Raw genomic sequence first — 20,863 nt, 5'->3', positions numbered from 1 at the left:
CACGCTCTCCCTCTGCCCCCCCAACCCCCCTCCCATTCCCCCCAAAGTAATAATATGTCCACCACTGATATGTACAGCACAATTCAGAATTCATATTTTTTTCTGTAAAATGTATCAAATTTCTCAATCTCTTAATAAAATTTTTATTATTTTTTATTTAATTATTCCTGATGAATAAATACCAAAAAAAGAAAGAAATAATAAAATTAAAAACTAAAAAGTTATGCAGCAGCTGATTAAGGTAAGGCTGCGACATCCATCTCTCTCCCCCTGGGGATTGACTTTTTTTTAAAAATTACTCTTTTTTTTTGCTTGTACTTTCATTGGTTGGTGGCAAAAATGAAGTGATTGCTTTTGAGCAAACATACATCCACTTTTTTTTGATTCATTAGAATTGTCTCCAAAGTTTTCACTGAAACATATATATTTCTCTTTTTTTTAGGAAAAAAAAATCATTGCACAGAGACATCAATACGGTGAGACACTATGAGACTCAAGAAACTGCCGAGCGCGGTCCAGCACTGGGGGTTTGACGCCTGGCGGGAAGGGTGGGGCCCCTGATGGAGTAAGAATATACAGGCACTAAGTCCGACGTGATGTCAGTAAGAGAGAGACAGAAAGAGAGAGAGCACACCCGTTAACATGGGGGGGAATGTTGGGATTTTGAGATATTTTTTGTTTGCATTTTTTTTAATGGCAAAAGAAATTTAATCTCATCTGTAGTCCTCCTTAGGAAATTCTAATGTGACCAAATTTCCAAAGCCCATTCGAAGGCTCTCCATGTCAAAAGTTTCAATCTCTCGCTCTTGCCTTTCCAACAGAAACTTTATCCTCTCGCTGCGCTCCTTCTGCAGGGCGGCCAGCTCCTCTTCAATCTGAAATGGCAGAAAGTGGGGAGGGGAGACTGTCAGCGTGGTCCTCAAAGGGGCACTGAACCTCAGTGGGGGCTGCTCACTCCCCCCCCCCCAACACCCCTTACTAGAACCCAAACTGCTTGCGGCAGAAGGAGTTCTTAAGAGGGAAGGCTAATATGTGCGTAAAGGAGAACTTAAAGTTCTCCTTTAAGTGGAGAACTGGCAAATGGGAGAAGGGGAGGGTGCTGAACTCTTCCTGTGCCCCAATTCTCCCCTTCTGACACCTCTTCTCTCTGCCCACACCAAGCCACTTTCATCAGTGGGTGGATGGTGGGATTTGCAGAGGGAACTCTGGAAGGGGATGAAACACCCTTCCTGCCCACCAATTCTTCCCTATAAGTGGGTCCCAACCTCTCATTATCACAACAAATTAGGGTACAGGAATACGCACTAGCTGAAATACCATTGTACAAAGATGCAAGTTAGAGTGTGCATTTACATTAACATCAACGGATGACTATGGACAGCCACCCTCGCCAGAGAGTAACAACAGTCAGGCCTATGCTCCTGGAAGTTGATGGGGGGTACTGCCTTTGCCACAGCAGGCTTCTAGGCAGGGATTGCGGTCTGCAACCTACACAGAAGAAGGGGAGGGATGAGGTGCAAAGACCCGCTTCACCAACCCAGCAGCCATTATTGGGACCAGTTTACAGTCCAACATCTCCATCCCACCAACTCCTAAAGCGGTATTTTGCTCAGGTGTTCAGCTGTGGATGTGAACCATGCCTTGGACTTGATAATGACAGCCAAAATCAAAGGTGCACAACACAGCTCTCCTGTTGGGAGCATCCATATAGCCAACCACTAAAACAGTTATTAGCAAAACCAACATGGTGCCCAAGGGTAGTAGGAGGGAGGGCAAAATTTGGACACCAGTAGCTGTGGGCAGGGAAGGGACCTCCTGCCACCTTTTGCATTATTTGATCACTAGAAGACAGTTGGTTAAATGAGCATTGGAGACTGGGGCAGAATGGGGTTGGCGAAGGGGCAGATGATGGCCACTGGGAAAAGTCACCATGTGCCAATGCCCTGGGGGCTCCCCTCTTCCCCCTGCCCCCAACCTGGCCTGGGAGGTGAGCAGGCAGTGAGGCACAGGTAGGCAGTGCGGTGCCTGACCTCAGTGCCCCCCCCCCAGTTGGGCCCACCAGTGCCAGCTTTCCCTTGCCCATGTGGCCCCATCAGCTACTGCACCTGGCTGTACTGACCAAGGGGGGCTGCTAACAGGGCCAGCCGGGCAAGGAGAAGCCGAGGGAGGGAGGCAGCACAACTGCCCTTGGCCTTTTATCAGGGGAGGGGGTCCTTTCCCAGGGCCATTTGGGCCACCCAGTCCACCTCAGATCAGGAGAGGAAACAGTTTTGTCAGCTGGAATATAGCTAATAAAAGAAGACTGACATTGCTAAATGTGTGTGTGTGTGTGTGTTTGTGTGTGTGACTGGCTTTGAAGGTGGGTCCAGGAGTATGCAGTCTGCTTTGAGGAAACTCTGGGTGCTTGTATAGACTAGCCCGTCAGCCTGCTCCCCTATGCTCAACTGGTAAGTTTACAGATATGACAAACGCTCTGGATATTTCCAGGACGTCTCCTCATAAGAATCATGGAGTTGGAAGGGACCACCAGGGTCATCTAGTCCAACCCCCTGCACAATGCAGGGAATTCACAACTACCTCACCTCCACACACACCCAGTGACCTCTACTCCATGCCCAGAAGATGGCCAAGATGCTGTCCCTCTCATGATCTGCCTAAGGTCATAGAATCAGCATTGCTGACAGATGGCCATTTAGCCTCTGCTTAAAAACCTTCAGGGAAGGAGCGCTTACCACCTCCCGAGGAAGCCTGCTCTACTGAGGAACCGCTCTAACTGTTAGAAAATTCTTCCTAATGTCTAGACGGAAAGTCTTTTGATGTAATTTCATCCTGTCGGTTCTGGTCTGACCTTCATACCAGGCTGGCCCCAGGGACTTCCCGTGCCTCCAGGAAACATGAATCCCTCCTCCTTGTCCCAGGGCAATTAACGCTAAAAGATGAGTTGTACGCATCTGTACACTCTATGTGGACACTTCTCTTTCATCTGTGGCTCCCCCTCCAATTGTCCTGCTGCAACAGGGGGCAACAGTTCAATCCCCGCCCCCTGCCCCCCAGCGTACCTTTTGCTCGAGATGTGCCCTGCGCAATGACACCCTCTGCTCCAGCTTCTGGAGCTCCCGTTCATGCTGTGCTTCCGTCTGCATCTTGATTTTGCTCTGGTAGGCATTGAGCAGCTCCATCTCCTGCTGAAGCTGCAGCCGCAGGGCCTGGCATTCCGCTTCCTGAGCCTCGTCCAGCCGCAGCTGGAAAGAGCATGAGAAAGTAAGGGGGGCTTTGTATTTCTTTGTCTTCATATTCATCGTTTCGTCCTGACTGAGCACAACGCATTCCCTTTTCTCGTCCTTATTTATAAAATTCTCTATTTTATTTATAGTTTGTGACCATAACTCATCTAAACTTATTGTATCTCTATTTTTCTGATATGCTGTTAGCTTAATTAAAATTTCTTTAACCAGCCATTCCTCTATGTTTGGATTTGATTTTTGCTTCCAATGTCTGGCAAAGGTCATTCTAGCAGCAGTTATCATATGTGATCCCATACAAAGTTGGTCTTTAGTTAGGTTAGGTTCCGGATTTAACAGGAATATCTCAGGTTTACATAGAATATACATCTCCATTCCAACAGCTAAGCATTTCAATATTTCAGACCAAAATGCTATAGCTCTCTCACATTTCCACCACATGTGTATAAAATCTGCTTGTTTTCTATCACAGTACCAACAGCTGTCATTTTCTGATTTATGGATTTTACTTAGTGTAACATAGGAATCCTGCTTTTATCTTATTGTGTATATAGACATACTGTATTTTAAATCATGAAGATTGTCTTTCTTTTTTTCCTGCTTCTTTCAGTTGCTGTTATTGTTTATTGTTATTATCCAATAAATTTTAATTATTATAAAAGGGGGCTTTGTAGTTGCCCGAGTCAGCCTCGAGGATGGGCCGTGACTGAGTCATGCAAATATTCAGCAGCCAATCGAGTTTGCAGTTTGTCTAGACATTCTAGGACTTCCTGTCTTGTTACCACTATTTGCCCCAGTTCCTCATTATCACCTCCCCCAAAAATCTCTGCTCAGAAAAAGGTTTTAAGAGGGGAGTGGACATGTTCATGGAGGATAGGGCCATCCATAGCTACTAGTCTAAATGAACACTAGTCACGATACATTTGTAATATCTGAGCAAGGCTGTCAAAGATAGGACATTTTGGAGGACTTTCATTCATAGGGTCGCCATGAGTCGGAAGCGACTTGACGGCACTTAACACACACACGCACACACACGATGCATACCCACCCCCTGTGGCATCAGAAGAGCATGCACACCATACTAAGTGCTGTGGAACGCAGGCAGGACACATTCAGAAGACCCTGCTTTCTGGACAGGAAAAAGAACACCACTAAGGCTCTGCAGCCAAAAAAAGTCATCCTCACCGCTTGCGATGCCATCATCTCATTGATGCTCTGCTCGTACTGCTCAGCCAGGATGGCAAGCTTCCTCGTCTGCTCATCCTTCAGGCTCTTCAGAATAGTTTTGTGCTCACTCTTTGGAGTCACTTCCAGCTGGTGGTTCTTGAGTGCTTTATACTGCTTGGTTTGCACTTTGCACGTGTCCTGGAACTGCTTCTTGATCTGCATTTCCATGGCCTGTAGGGAAAAGAGACAGCTCAGGTTATGCGTTTACCAATTATTTTTTTTTAAAAAAAGGTCTTTTTAAAAGGCTGATAGTTGTACAATGCTCATGCAAGAAGGTTTACAGTCTCACCATCAGCTTATTGCATATCGCGGTATGCTCAAACATGATAAAATCATTATATAAAAAAAACCAACAGAAAATCACTCAAGTCAGCTAGTCACTTCTACAGTTCAGCCTCAGGCTTCATTTAAAAGGAATGCTGACTATAGCAAAAGCCATCACCCACAGGACTTGGCACTTACGCCGCCTCTTGTTTAAACTGGGCAACTACCTGTGCGAAGTGGCTGCAGCTTTGCACGGGCAGATAGAATCATAGAGTTGGAAGGGGCCGTACAGCCCCTGGTCCAACCCCCTGCCCAATGCAGGATCAGGCTACAGCATCCCTGACAAGTGTTTGGCCAGCCTCTGCTTAAAGTCTGCCAGTGAGGGGGAGCTCACCACCTACGTAGGTAGCTGATTCAACTGCTGAACAACTCTTACTTAAAATTTCCCCCCCAATATCCAGCCGGTACCTTTCCGGCTACAGTTTAAACCCACTTTTGTGAGTCCTGTCCTCTGCTGCCAACAGGAACAGTTCCTGCTGCCCTCCCCTAAGCGACAGCCCTTCCAATACTTAAAAAGAGCAATCGTGTCCCCACTCAACCTCCTCTTCTCCAGACTGAACAATTCCAACTCCCTCAGCCTTTCCTTAAAGGGCTTTGTCTCCAGGCCCCTGATCATCCTCCTTGCTCTCCTCTGGACCCGCTCCATACTGTCCACATCCTTTTTGAAGGATGCCACACCAGCGCAGAGTCCACGGGTGAAGAAGGCCTCTGCTATAGCCAGTGTCACTTTTCAATCCAGACTTACTGGGGACGAATACAGGATAAGCCTGTACGGAAGTACAGCACAAGTATGGAGCAACTGGAGGCGTTACAAATTTGCCTTTGAAGTTTTACACTAACAAAAACTGAACCGATGGATTGTCTCTGTACTGGTCATGAACAAACCATGGCCAATTCTTAAATGTGACTGGTAGCCGGCAGCTTTCTCTGGCTCACAGATAGAATGCTGGAGACTATGGGTGTTTGTTCCCCCCTCAGAGAAAGCAGATGAGGAGGGGGGAGACAAATGTTTGGGTTGTGCACACTCATCTCACTTTCACAACTTGCAAAACCAGTTTGGCCACACAAAGTGGAACAAAAGAGTGCATAAGCAGAAACTGTATCTCTCTCAAAGCACTTCCAGTTCTCTTAGGAACCACAGTGTTACCAGGCAAAGTTTTTTGCTGGATTTTTGTGAGAGGAAATCCAGTAAATTATCCAGCTAGTTAAGACATACAATCTTGCCATGTCTATGAATTTTATAATGAATTCCAAATCACAGCTCTCTATCACCACCTTTAAATCACAGAGAAAAATGCTTACTCGATCCTGCAAAAGATGGTGCTAGGTTACTGGTGGCCTAACTAGGAGATCGGACAACTCTATAAATTTTCTGTGGTTAGAAAATGTACATGAAGGCCCCCCCTGGAATGACTGAATTAACTAGTAACTATGCACACAAAGAAGCCAGCGCTTCTAAAGTTTGGTGGCCTAAGTTACACCCTTAGCATCTCTCACGCCAACCAATGGTCCATGATCTCCTTCCCCCTAAGAACCAGCCCATCAGCTGAGACGGCCATTGGTGACTCTTCTCTGGGTGTTCCTGCCTTCAGGTGGGTGTCTACCAGCTATACAGTCTCCTCTGTGGCCCTGCTCCATGGATGCAAATTCCTCTCGAGAGATGTTCTGCCTGCCACTATCTTTGCCATTCTTTCAGGCATCAGACAAAGTCTGCAGGTAAAGTCAGCTTCCTCCCACCCTCACCATTTTGTTTCTGCTAGTGAATTCATGGTTAACACAGCAGGAGTTTGAGGGATTGACTTTTGGGTCTGTTGTGCTCCCCCCCCCCCTTCTCAACTGTTTGCTGCCTTAATTTGTTCCACTGTTGATTTGGACAGCAGTTTTACTCTTAAAAACTTGTAAGCTTCCTTGAGTGCCATATTCTGTCAGAAAGGGGGGCATGATGGATTAAGAACATAAGAAAAGCCATGCTGGATCAGACCAAGGCCCATCAAGTCCAGCAGTCTGTTCACATAGTGGCCAACCAGGTGCCTCTAGGAAGCCCCCAAACAAGACAACTGCAGCAGCATTATCCTGCCTGTGTTCCACAGCACCCAATATAATAGGCATGATCCTCTGATCTTGGAGAGAATAGGTATGGTATGCATCATGACTAGCATCCATTTTTACTAGTAGCCATGGATATCTCTCTCCTCCATGAACATGTCCACTCCCCTCCTAAAGCCTTCCAAGTTGGCAGCCATCACCACATTCTGGGGCAGGGAGTTCCACAATTTAACTATACATTGTGTGAAGAAATACTTCCTTTTATCAGTTTTGAATCTCTCACCCTCCAGTTTCAGCAGATGACCCCGCTCTCTAGAATTATGAGAGAGGGAGAAAAGCTTCTCCCTGTCCACTCTCTCCATACCATGCATAATTTTACAGACCTCTATCATGTCTCCCCTTAACCGCCTTCTTTCCAAGCTAAACAGCCCTAAGCGTTTTAACCGCTCCGCATAGGGCAGTTAATCTAGTCCCCTGATCATTTTTGGTTGCTCTTTTCTGCACCTTCTCAAGCTCTGCAATATCCTTTTTTAGGTGTGGTGACCAGAACTGTACACAGTATTCCAAGTGAGGTCTCACTATAGATTTGTACAAGGGTGGTGCGATATCAGTAGTTATGTGCCTGCTGCACTCAAGGTTTTTACTGCTAAGTCTTGTGTCCAACTGTTATATGGTATCCCAATATGGATTAACGCGGTAAATCAAAGAATTGAAAGTCTACAATCTTCCTTTTTTTGTAAAATCCTAGGAATACCAAAATGTGTCCCATATGCTGCATTATGCCTGGAACTTAACCAAAAGTTGCTGCCAACTAGAGCTTTGCTGAGCACAATTAAATTTTGGTTGCATCTACTGTTGAGATTAGAACCTACCAGTCTCACACATATGATGCTTGTACATGTTCAATTAAAATGGTCAAAATTTATTGAACAAAAAATTAAATCTATGGGGATTTCTTTAGATGGGTTGACCCTAGACTCTGTAAACTCGATATTTGTTAGAATTAAGAGCAGATTGTTGGATATGGAAAGACAAGAACTCATGAGTGCGGCTAGGAGAACTTGCTCCCCCGCTGAGTATGAAAATTCCCTTTTACTTGAACAAAGTTGCTTCATATTTTTATCATTTAACTAATCCGCATCAACGAAGAGCTTTTATGCTGGCCAGGTTTAACGTTTTACCCTCAGCGCTGAGAGAGGGGCAATATCGTAAAGTTCCATATATGAATAGACTTTGCCCTTGTGAGTATGCTCATGTTGAAACTGTTACTCATGTCTTGTTATTCTGCCCTTTGTATGCAGAAATCCGGGTTAAATTCTTATTACCCTTGCTAAGTAAAAAGAAGGAGTCGTCTGATAAATATAAATTATTGTTCTTATTGAATAACCAGAACCCAGACCTAATCAATTGGGTAGCAGAATTCCTACAATGTGCAATAAGCATAAGGGAGCTTGTTTCTTAACTGTGCAAATTTTAAACTTAAGATGTATTTTAACTATCTGATTATCCTTTTCATGCCAATAAAGTTGATGATTGATATCAGCAGTTTTATTCTCTATTCCTCGTCTAATTATGGCCAAATTAAAACAAATAAATAGAGAGTGATTACCTTAAGGTTTTTGGGCTGCTGCCGAAGTTCCATAACATGCTTCCTGTGCAGCTCCCGCTCCCGCCGCTTGTTGTACTCCAGCTGGTTCTCTAGCTCAGTCTGGTGCTGCAGCCGGATCAAGTCCATGCGTAGCTTCTGCAACGTGTGCAGCTGCCTGTACTCTAACTCCCGCGTCGACTCATCGTGCCGGATTAGCATGGCGTGCTCCATCTCCTTCTGCGTTCTCTTCTTATTTAGCTCCTGCGTGTGGAAGGAAACAGTTGGCGAGGGGCAACCCCAAGCAAAGCGGCAAACCATAACCTCACTTGCGCATAGTCAAGGTGGCAAGATTTTATTCTTACCGAGCATTAAAAAAATGAGCCCTGCTTGAGAACTGCTTTGCTGGATCAAAGCAAGGCCCATCTAGCCCTGCATTGTCCCAACAGCAACCAACCAGCATGGCACGAAGGCAATGCCCTTCCTGTTATTTGTCCACCATACAAGGTAGTCAGAACCATATGGCCTCTATGCAGGGAAGTTCCATTTCATGATCACGATGCATTCACTATCAAATTATCGAAGACTATCACTACATCTCGTAGTAGTAAATGTCATGCATTTTTTTTCAGATGGGTAGCCATGTTGGCCTGCTGCAGAAGAACAAAATTTGAGCCCAGTAGCACCTTAAAGTCTAACAAGATTTCTAGGGTATAAGCTTTCGAACAGTCAAATCTCCCTTTGTCCCTATCTACCCTTTGTATCTGACAAAGGGAGCTTTGACTCTTATAGAATTGTAGAATCATGGAGTTGGAAGGGACCACCAGGGTCATCTAGTCCAACCCCCTGCACAATGCAGGAAATTCCAAACTACCTCCCCAAACCCCCAGTGACCCATCATGCCCAGAAGATGGCCAAGGTGCCCTCCCTCTCATCATCTGCCAAAAGTCATAGAATCAGCATTGCTGACAGATGGCCATCTAGCCTCTGCTTAAACACCTCCAGGGAAGGAGAGCTTACCACCTCCTAAGGAAGCCTGTTCCACTGAGGAACCACTCTGTTAGAAAATTCTTCCTACTGTCTAGGCGGAAACTCGTTTGATTTAATTTCAACTCGTTGCTTCTGGTCTGACCTTCTTGAAAGCTTGTACCCTAGAAATCTTAGATCTGAGTCCAGTAGCACCTTTGAGACCACAAGACTTTCAGGATATCAGCTTCTGGGAGTCTAAGCTCCCTTTGTCAGATACCAGGAAGCTTTAACTCTCAAAAAACTTATATACTCCGGATATCTTTTTGGTCTATCAGGTGATACCGGACTCGAATCCTGCATTTATTGGGCACTGTGCGAAAAACTACTTTCACAGATTAGTCCTGAGCCTACTGCAGATCAACTTCGCTGTGGTGCCTGCAGTGGGATTTCAAACCAAATCTGCTCATCAGCTTCCAGGATGCCCACAAATCTTTTCTGTTTTGTACTTCCCAAGCTGCCCAGCAGGTGGCAGGCATGAGCACCATGAGCTCAAGAATCCAGCCCAGAGACTGGAGCTTTGGAAACTTTCACAGCATGCATGGCTTGGTTTCTACTCCAGATCTGGGTGGTGGTGGTTTTTGTTGTTGTTGTTAACTATGTAAATGTGGCTGGTGTGGTAGACAACACGGGGGAAGAGTCATTTTAAAAGCAAGCGGCAGACCCCCTTCTGTGTGTGTGTAAAGTGCCGTCAAGTCGCAGCCGACTTATGGCAACCCCTTTTGGGGGTTTTCATGGCAAGTGACTAACAAAGGTGGTTTTCCAGTGCCTTCCTCTGCACAGCAACCCTGGTATTCCTTGGTGGTCTCCCATCCAAATACTAACCAGAGCTGACCCTGCTTAGCTTCTGATGAGATCAGGCTAGCCTGGGCCATCCAGACCCCCTTCTGCCCAATTTTAATTAGACAGGTGTGATATGTTCAGAGGGAGCTACTGCGAACGTGCCACAGAGTCCTCTGTGTCCAGTACTGGAATCGCACAGAAGGTGAACAGCATCAGGTACTTCTCCTGGGGCAATCCAAGAACCAATGCCTCGCTTGTGCCTTGTAGACATGCTCGTGAGTGCATCTTTTAAACACACATGCAACAGCATTCCTCCATCCATTCCCATACATTATCAATACCACCCTGCTAATGACATTTCACTCCTCCAGCTCTACCAGCTATCTAAAGGTTTCCTGCTCTTTCTCCCTTGGGCCTAGAAACTGCCTCTCTGCACACCTAAATCCAGTGCTGGATGTCTGTCTCTCCCTTGAAAAATTCCTTCTCAAAACTCACTTTTCCTGCAAATCATTTGGTTCAAATCCACTGAAACAAAGGCTGTTTAACTGAATACATATTCTTCCTTGTTTACCCTCTGTACCATCTTTTTTTTTTTTTGGTCTAAATATTGATAGTAAACTCCTTGGGACAGACATTAACTGCTGCCACATTATTTGCCAAACATATCAACGGTGCACACATATAAATCACAAGGGAGATAAAGCACAGTGATATCATGCAAGAGGTAATGTCAGAGTGTTGCGTTCTCATCCTTGCAAGCGCTTACCAGCCCTACCCTTGAAAGGAATACTTATACAGAGCTGCACCTTAAAAAAAGGACTAAGAAATGCCTTGATGGATCAGCCAAAGTCCTCCTGGTCCAGTGTTCTGATACTGGCTTGCTCCTGGAAAGTTCACAAGGGCTTATGGAGACAGCCCACCCCACATGAATGTTCTCAGAATGTAGAAGAAGAAGAAGAGTTGGTTTTTATATGCCGACTTTCTCTACCACTTAAGGGAGAATCAAACTGGCTTACAATCACCTTTCCTCCCCCTCCCTACAACAGACACCTTGCGAGGTAGGTGGGGCTGAGAGAGCTGTGAGTAGCCCAAGGTCACCCAGCTGGCTTCGCGTGGAGGAGTGGGGAAACAAATCCAGTTCACCAGATTAGCCTCCACCGCTCATGTGGAGGAGAGGGGGAATCAAACCCAGTTCTCCAGATCAGACGCCACAGTTCTTAACCACTACACCATGCTGTAGCCAAATATTATTACCTCTGAACACAGAGGTTCTGGTCAGCTACTGGGGCTAAGACAGACAGGTCATCCAAGAACTGTCTAATACTTTGGAAAGCTACCCAAGGTGCTTGGCTGTCACCACACCTTATGGAAACCTGAACAGTGGAAGCAAGCTTGGGGTGATTCCCCCCCTCCCAATTGTGCCTTTATTTGACAGAATGCATAGAGCAGTGGCTGGACTGCTTTTCCCTCTTAAAACAGGGGTCCCAAGTGTGGGTGCCATAAAAGTCACCAACACCTTTCTTGGCGCTTGCCAGGTGTTTTTAGAAAGTGGGTGGGGACGGTGCGGATCTTTAAAAACATTGCTTCATGGGCAGCTGCCACCAGGCCACAAGGATCTTCACTGCATGACTGAAAGTGAGCTGTGTGTGCATGTAAGAAAATACTGTTTAAAATGATCACTGTTTAAAATGTTCGTTTTAAAGTATGTCTGTTTTAAAAGGCGTCCTGTTAAACAGACCATCTCCCTGAAATGTTGAAGAGTTACTAAAGAGTTATTAAGCATCATCTCATTTCCTGACATTTTGTGGTTGAACATAAGAACATAAGAAAAGCCATGCTGGATCAGACCAAGGCCCATCAAGTCCAGCAGTCTGTTCACCCAGCGGCCAACCAGGTGCCTCCAGGAAGCCCACAAACAAGACGACTGCGGCAGCACCATCCTGCTTGTGTTTCACAGCACCTAATATATTCAGCATGCTCCTCTGATCCTGGAGAGAATAGGTATGCATCATGACTAGCATCCATTTTAACTAGTAGCCATGAATACCCCTCTCCTTCATGAACATGTCCACTCCCCTCTTAAAGCCTTCCAAGTTGGCAGCCATCACCACATCCTGGGGCAGGGAGTTCCACAATTTAATTGTGGAGCCAACCTGGTGTAGCAGGCAATTTGTAATTCTGCCCACCACCTTGTGTCAGAATTCCAAAGGTGCCAGCAGGGTCACAAAGGTTGGGGACCCCATCGTTGGAAACTGTCACCTGGACACAGTGCCTCCAAGCTCCAGCCCACTACCACCCAGAGTTTGCTTTTGGGGAGGGGGCCGTTGCTCAGTGGTAGAGTCTCTGCTTGTCATGCAGAAGGTTCTAGGTTCAGTTCCCAGCATCTCCAGTTAAAGGGACTAGGCAAGTAGGTGATGTGAGAGACCTCGGCCTGAGACCCTGGGGAGCCGTTGCCGATCTGAGTAGACAAGACTGACTTTGATGGACCTTGATGGTCTGATTCAGTATAAGGCAGCTTCATGTGTTCATGTGACCATAAAAAGCACCCAGGGTACCAGACAATCCCAGAAATCTATGCATTTTTTACCCCACAATGAGGTTGAAAATACTCTTAGATACAAAAGTGTTAGAAATCATTAATTTTAGATGATTCTCTTTAAAATTCATTGAAGTTTGTTAGTTGTCCAGTACTTTAGGTTCAAAAGATATTTTTTGTGGTTTCCAATTAAAAAACAACTTTGTAAAGGAACCATAGAAGAAGAAGAAGAATTGGTTTTTATACCCCAATTTTCTCTACCACTTAAGGGAGACTCAAACTGGCTTACAATCACCTTCCCTTCCTCTCCCCACAACAGGCACCTTGTGAGGTAGATGAGGCTGAGAGAGTTCGGAGAGAACTGTGACTAGCTGAAGATCACCCAAGCAGGCTTTATGTGGAGGAGTGGGGAATCGAACCCGGTTCCCCAGCTTAGAGTCCACCACTCTTAACCACTACTCAACGCTGGCTCTCACATACTGCTGTGAGTTATTCTATATGCTAAAGAGGAAGAAAGGAACCCCATGGCGCAGAGTGGTAAGCTGCAGTACTGCAGTCCAAGCTCTGCTCCCGACCTGAGTTCGATCCCGACGGAAGTCGGTTTCAGGTAGCCGGCATTTAAAGACTTGGTCTTGCATACAACCTTCCGAGGTCGGTAAAATGAGTTCCCAGAAACACTCTGCTTCGGGTCAAAGTATGTTTTCAAGGTCTCAATGTTTTAGTATTGTGAAATGCAATCACTTCTGTATTTGTGGGAACTTTTCTGCTCCACTATATAAGAATTTGGCCTTGGGAAATGAATATACCCTGAAATACAATATGTGTAATTTGTTTTACAAGACTGTCAGAAGAATTAACCATGCGGCAGGTGAAGATGGCCCTTCTTCTGCCTGGCCGGTACCTGCTAAATGAGCCCACGTTTTAATACTGGGCAGTAAGCACTGGCAACTTTTGGAAAGGCTGGAAACATTCCTACTTCGATAGTGCCCATTTGAAGAAAGCTTTCTTCCCCTCTTTCCTTGCTTTTATTTGTTTTTTTACCGGAGACAGGAGAAGAGGCATCAGTTAGCATCCAAACAAGATGACGGCCACCTCAACATCATTGGAGCTACCTGATGGCAACCTGGAATGTGGGTTTTTCTCTATCTGCACCAATGCTGTCCAGCAACGTTGAATCTAATCTGCAAAATGCAGATGCCTGAGATCTCTTAAAGCTTTATGCCTCACAACGTATGTACTGAAGGGGACTAGAGGCACTCATGTACAGGTCCCAACCTGGATTGGTTTTAGACTGGAACAGTCCCAGACTTAATGGTGAAACCAGTTGACAAAATGCAGTTGAATCGCAATCACTCTGAACATTCCCATTCTCAGAATACCAATTTTCCAACAAAGTTTTATCTGAGAGGCCCGATCTACCACCTACCCATCCCTGCTGTCATTCCATGCCCAAATCCATCATGCAAGTTCCCCCAACCCACAACCCTTACAATTATTTCAAGTTAAATGCCACCATGCATATACCTCTATTCAGCACATTCTTTAGAGTGAAGAAGTTGGTTTTTATATGCTGACTTTCTCTACCACTTAAGGCAGAATCAAACTGGCTTACAAACTCCTTCCCTTCCTCTCCCCACAACAGACACCTTGTGAGGTAGGTGAGGCTGAGAGAGTGTGACTGGCCCAAGGTCACCCAGCTGTCTTCATGTGCAGGAGTGGGGAAACAAATCCAGTTCACCAGATTAGCCTCTGCCGCTCATGTGGAGGAGTGGGAAATCAAACCCGGTTCTCCAGATCAGAGTCCACCGCTCCAAGAGTGGGGCTCTTCCTGCTTAAACAGATAACTGTTCCTCTTCAGAGGGGTGGTTTGTGTATGTTCCAGGGAAATGCCCTGGGCTGAGAAGCTCTCGTTACATAGAATTGGGCACACAAATCGTGATTAACTGGAGCATGCGCATGCTTATTGTGACACCACGTGCAATGAAAAGTCCGAAATACAGACTTTGTTACGCAGCTTCGGCGAGTCTGCTATGTAAGCATGTGCATTACATTTATGGAACATGCACAGGCTTCTCAGAATTAGGCTCAGGGGGGACATGCCCTCCCGATTTTCAGCACAAGCCAGGCTGGCACAGAGCTGACTGGCTTACCCTTGTGCCATTCACAAAGTTACCTCCCACCCTTTCAGAACAGAGCTGTATACAGTGCCGACTGCCCAGGCCTTGAATGAAACACAGCCGGCTTTGTCCTCTCTCCAGCAGATTTAAAAGTATCAAAATCTATGTGTGTGTGTTTTTTAATGAACTGCCATTACGTAAAACGTGCCAGGCCTTGAAAAACAAACCAAGGGGACAATTGGGCGGAAGAAGAGTTGGTTTGTTTATGCCGCCTTTCTCTACCACTTAAGGGAGACTCAAACCGGCTTACGATCACCTTCCCTTCCCCTGTGAGGTAGGTGAGGCTGAGAGAGCTCTTAACAGAGCTGTGACTGGCCCAAGGTCACCCAGCTGGCTTCGCGTGTAGGAGTGGGGAAACAAATCCAGTTCACCAGATTAGCCTCCGTCGCTCATGTGGAGGAGTGGGGAATCAAACCCGGTTCTCCAGATCAGACTCCACCGCTCCAAACCACTGCTCTTAACCACTACACCACGCTGGCCCTGGGACGGGGGTGGGGGGGAAGGCAAGCAGCAACAGGCCATCAGAATTCAATGCACAAAGTGACTGCTTGGGATGGCCCAATGAGGGAGGTTCTGATGACGCACCACGAGGGCTCAAGCTGACTTCCAGCCACTGACAGCGGGGGAAAGCGACTGGCATCACCTCCTGGGCCCACACAGTCACTGGTTGGGTGTCGCTGCAGGGTCTTGTCTTGGACATGGCCAGCGGTGGAATTAGGGTTCCCAACTGTAGCTTATGGCAGGTAATCTACGGGCTATTGCTCCTCTTGCCCGCCTGCTCTCAGCTGTGGGCAGGCGGAAGTAGACAGGGAAAGGGAGGGGGAGCCATCCTCAGAAGCCCAACTGGGGCTGAGGAAAAAAAAAAGCAGCCCCAGACAACCATCCCAACACGAGAGCAAAGAAGGCAAAACAAGCTGGAAAACTGCGCCCCGTCCTCCTGCTGGAGGGGAGGAAATAAGGCGTGCCTTGTTTCCTCCCCTTGAACTACACTCCCCACTCCTCCCAGAGCCTCGCTGCTGATCAGCTGTTTTCCCCAATCAGCTGTTTTGCACAAGGCAGAAGAACGGGTCGCAGTTTTCCATCCTGTTTTGCCTTCCTTGCTCACGCATTGGGATGGTTGTCTGGGGCTGCTTTTTTTAAATCTGCAGCCCCAGTTGGTGCCGGACATACGTCATCATGCAGATGACGCTGATCTCCGCCCCCAACCCCACCTCCCTAAACCTCCCACAGGTAGCAAAGAGGGACCTGGCAACCCTAGGTGGCACGGGTTTCAGAGGTACTGGGCGCACCCTGCTTGGAGCATCAAAACACCTTGCACCGACCCTGGCTGCCACTTGGCAAATGGCCGCCTGTATGTACCCAATCCTCCCGCGCCCCCCGCCACGTACAAAGGTGAAAATGATAAAGGTAAGATGTGCTACCTCTCGAATGTTCTGCTGCTCCAACTCGTGCCTCCTGATCATGCTTTTTCGCTTGAAGAAACGGCAGTTTTTGTCATAGTAGAGTCTCTGCTGGCTGAGAAGATGGGCCTCCTCTTCAGCCTGTGTGTGCTGCAGGTTCTCTTTGTGTTTGGATATCCTCTCTTGCTTCTCCTTCTTCGGTGTGCTGTGATCCTCATTCATCTCCTACACACAGAGAGAGAGGAATGACCAAGAAACAAATGCCATTTGTTAAAATGCAGCCTTCTTTCAATGACAGGGAGGGAACTTGTGTGTCTACACACACACACACACACACACACACTGACTCTACTTCAGCCTTTGGCCTGGGCTTAAGAGCAGCACGGGGCATCCCTCCGAATCCCCCTCCAAATGGGTTTAAGCCCATTACTCCTCAAGGTGCTCTTGCCAGAATGGTGTAGTGGATAAGAGCAGTGGAGTCTGATCTGGAGAGCCACTTGTGTGCAGTACGCAGATTTGGCACATGGCAGCCAATCAGAGTTGCAATCAGGAGTGTGCGCGCACACACAAAAATCAGTATTTTTCAGATTCAGGTATATTAGACCTGAAAATTTTCGGCATTCTCGAAAAACACTGAATCCCCCATACTGGTATGGGTTCCCCCCCACCCCCCAGCTTTTTTCAGGAATCCTGAATTTTGTTTGGCTCTGTTATACTCTCTGGGGAATTTTTCCAGGACACCCCTGTTTTTTAAGATAGAGACACCAAATTTGTTGCATAGCTGCTGGTGACTCTCCTTACAAGAGCCACCGAGTTTGGTAAAGGTTGGGTAAGGGGTCCAATTTTATTGGCCCCCAAATGGAGGGGGGAAATGGGGGCCATACCATCTCCCATAACTGGGGGGGGGGGCAAGGCTTCAATGATCCTTGTAGCTCCAGGGACCTTTCAAGGAGGAGCTGAGTAAATTTGAAAACAGAAACTGCACATTTCATAATTCATACAGGTTGCAGAATTTAGATTTTTTGGTGAAAGAAATTGGAACACACATCACACCCCTGCCACTGATTGATCACCCATGCACCAAATTTGAGGGTATACAAGTAGGCAAAGCTGCCAGGGATTTATGGAACCCCCTTCAATTTTTGGTTCATCAAAGCAGTAGCCTGAATTTCAGAAGCCGTGAAATACTTTTATATAGGAGGAGGAACTGATGACTATACTTACTACAATTATTACACTTCTAGGAGTGAGCTGAAACATTCCCACCCCACATTTTCAACTCTGTTTAGCCAGTTGTGAAGAGGGACCCTCTTCTCTTTCAACTATCCTTTGAAGGGTGCCATGAACAGCAACGTTTTTGCTTAATTTAGCAGCACCAGCAACTGTGCTCCTCACTGCTGCTTGTCACAATCTATTTTCCTTTTCCCTCACAAACAACGCCAGAGTAAGGGCAAGCATGCTCCTCACTCTAATTTGACTGCATGACAACACCACATAGCCAATCACATATGGCCAGGTGATGAGGTCCAAAGACAAATCAAAGTAAGGGCAGTGCTTCCAGCTCTCCCTCTGGTATGTCATATATAAAAAGTTTAAAAATGGTTTCAAGCCGTGATGAGACATGCAGCCATCGTCAGGATCACAACAGACAGCAAAAAAAATGGCCATAAAATTGAGTGCCGGGGGGGGGGGGGAATATTTGCAAAATCTCCTCCCACTCCTATATAAACTCTCTTCTGAATGGAAATAATCCTGTGTAGAACGTTTGACTCCATCCATTCCTACGTTGGTTGCTAACATTTCCCCCAAGTCTTTAAGAAATGGCAGGTTATAAGGCCAACTGAGCAACTAAAAAGCAAACTTTTTTCCCAGGGAAGCAAACAATCTCTGAGACGTCCTGCTCTAATGTACTATAATGAAACTATTGACTGGTTTCAGCTTCATTCAAAGCACTAACTCCTCAGGACACATTTTAGCCTGAAACCCAGAATAAAAAACAGGAAGAGCTTGCCTCTTTAATCTTTTCCTTGCAAATCTTGTATTGCTTCTTCTGACTTTCTAAGAAATTGGTCAGATCTCTCTTCTGCTGAGTCAAAATCTGCTGCTGGAATTTCTTCTCATCTGCCGCCGCTGCCTTTGACTGAAATACAAGAGAGGCATCATGAATATTTTTTTCAGATGTGCCTTCTTTTGCTGTCCCCCCCTGTGCTACTGTTTGGTCATTCATAGTCTAGACTAGCAGAACTCAATGATGCCCATATAATAATCACACCCAAGATCAGTTTGGCCCTGTGTGATGTCTGAAATGGATTAGCAAGAGCAGTTGCCTGATCCTGCCGCTTGAATCCCTTCCACTTTGTTTTTAAGCACGCGTGTTGCGGATTAAGTTGTAAACTGCAGATCCAGTGGTGCTCATGCAGACACATCCAATTTGTGTAATCTAATCTGAATCCAGAACTGGTGCCCTCCATTGCAGAATCTGAATCTTTTTTATTTAGGAAACCTTAGTTCCCATTCCATCTAGAGAGGAGTACACTACGCAGAACGAGGCAATACAAATCTGGACCATACGTCTTCAGAATTTAAGTGTAGGGTTGATCATAGTTCATTTAGCCCCTTGAGCCAGAGAACTCGTTGTTATGGAGCAAACCAGCACATTAGGATCAGCCTAGCCCTCTTCCTGGCATGGCAGTTTACTACATGAAATAAGCTCTTTGCATTGGGAAGCACTGGAAAATATAGTCCCTCACTGCCACCGATTACAGCCTAAAATGGTAAGGTCCTGAATTCTACCACCTCATTCTGCATGAAGTGTAGCTTGGTTCCAAAATGCACACCATCTGTATTCATATCTTCGTTCAAGACTTTGTCCTTTGTCCTTTGCCCATACCCAAACCCACAGTTAAGAAAGCATAACCTGCAGCCCACTGAGCCCCCTCCAATTTGGCCACAGGTTGGTGGATCTCGAGAGTAATATAGTGGGGGGTAGAGAGAATGGGCAGAAATCACTGCGCTCTCGCAAGATAGCTCAAGTGACCTTAAGGTGTCCAACAGAAGCCAAGTTTTAGGTCCTGACTCACCTCCTTCTCTATGATGGCCACTTGCTTCTTGGCCAGCTTCTCCAGCTCAATGGACGAGTTGTTGGCATGAGTCTCCACCTCTTTCTGCAGCTTGAGGCGGTGCTCGTCCATTTCAGCCTTCAGCTTGTTCTCCAGGGCGATCAGCTGCTTCTGGTGCTGGCGCCGCATCCGCTTATATCCTGACATCTGTTCCCGCAACTCGTTCTCCTGCTCATGCTCATGGATCTGCCTTGTAACCTATAAGGTCATTGAAGGAAACCCAAAATTGTCAGATGGAAGCACCTGCCTGATAGGGAAGGAAGACCAGACATACTCTAAGACACACACACCCCAATATGATTTCCAAACCCCAGTTTACCTTACTCTGGACTGTTCCATCAGCCCAGAGGAAAATATCTGGAAACAAGGAATACCCATTTTTTGTCAGTGTGCGGGCTGCCAATGCACTTACTCTGCTACACAGGGAAAACATTGGACCTTGAAACCTCTAATTTCTTGGAGGTAAAATTTTTTGTCAGGGTTATTTTAATGAAACAGGCCAACACCCTCCTCCCCAAACACTTGCTGCCAAATTCCATTGACACAGATGCCCACATTTTTGACTCTGGGGTTGGCAATGGGGGGGTACAGGTAGCACTACTCATAGAATCATAGAGTTGGAAGGGACCACCAGGGTCATCTAGTCCAACCCCCTGCACAATGCAGGAAATTCACAACTACCTCCCCCCCACACACACCCCAGTGATCCCCACTCCATGCCCAGAAGATGGTCAAGATGCCCTCCCTCTCATCATCTGCCTATGGTCATAGAATCAGCATTGCTGACAGATGGCCATATAGCCTCTGCTTCAAAACCTCCAGGGAAGGAGCGCTTACCACCTCTCGAGGAAGCCTGTTCCACTGAGGAAGCACTCTGTTAGAAAGTTCTTCCTAATGTCTAGACGGAAACTCTTTTGATTTAATTTCAACCCATTGGTTCTAGTACGACCTTCTGGGGCAGCAGAAAACAACTCGGCACCCTCCTCTATATGACAGCCCTTCAAGTACTTGAAGATGGTTATCATATCCCCTCTCAGTCTTCTCCTCTTCAGGCTAAATATACCCAGCTCCTTCAACCTTTCCTCATTGGACTTGGTCTCCAGACCCCTCACCATCTTTGTTGCCCTCCTCTGGACATGTTCCAGCTTGTCTACATCCTTTTTAAATTGTGGTGCTGAAAACTGAACACAATACTCTAGGTGAGGTCTAATCAGAGCAGAGTAAAGCGATAACATCATTTTGCGTGATCTGGACATATACATCTGTTGATGCAGCTCAAGATCACATTTGCCTTTTTAGCTACTGCATCACACTGCTGCCTCATGTTCAGTGTTTGGTCTACTAAGACCCCAAGATACTTTTCGCACACACTACTGCTAAGACAAGTCTCCCCCA

The 20,863-nt window shown here is 46.4% G+C and overlaps 1 protein-coding gene across 1 annotated transcript in view; it reads right to left on the bottom strand.

The window, feature by feature from the left end:
* Positions 1-541: 541 nt before the first annotated feature.
* TAOK3 (TAO kinase 3) overlaps positions 542-20,863 on the bottom strand; it is an 81,626-nt gene continuing 61,304 nt past the window's right edge. Inside the window, exons 14-20 of the mRNA XM_056859295.1 lie at positions 19,430-19,666; positions 18,361-18,489; positions 16,371-16,574; positions 8,452-8,691; positions 4,431-4,643; positions 3,060-3,242; positions 542-875 (exon numbers count right to left, since the gene is read on the bottom strand). Coding sequence (XP_056715273.1) covers positions 714-875; positions 3,060-3,242; positions 4,431-4,643; positions 8,452-8,691; positions 16,371-16,574; positions 18,361-18,489; positions 19,430-19,666 — 1,368 coding nt within the window. The 3' untranslated portion in view covers positions 542-713. The remainder of the gene's footprint in view (positions 876-3,059; positions 3,243-4,430; positions 4,644-8,451; positions 8,692-16,370; positions 16,575-18,360; positions 18,490-19,429; positions 19,667-20,863) is intronic.

The sequence above is a fragment of the Euleptes europaea genome, chromosome 13 (assembly GCF_029931775.1).
Source record: "Euleptes europaea isolate rEulEur1 chromosome 13, rEulEur1.hap1, whole genome shotgun sequence".
In the NCBI taxonomy this organism is placed as follows: Eukaryota; Metazoa; Chordata; class Lepidosauria; order Squamata; family Sphaerodactylidae; genus Euleptes; species Euleptes europaea.
The sequence above is the reverse complement of the archived record's forward strand: the minus strand, read 5'-3'. Positions and strand labels throughout refer to the sequence as shown.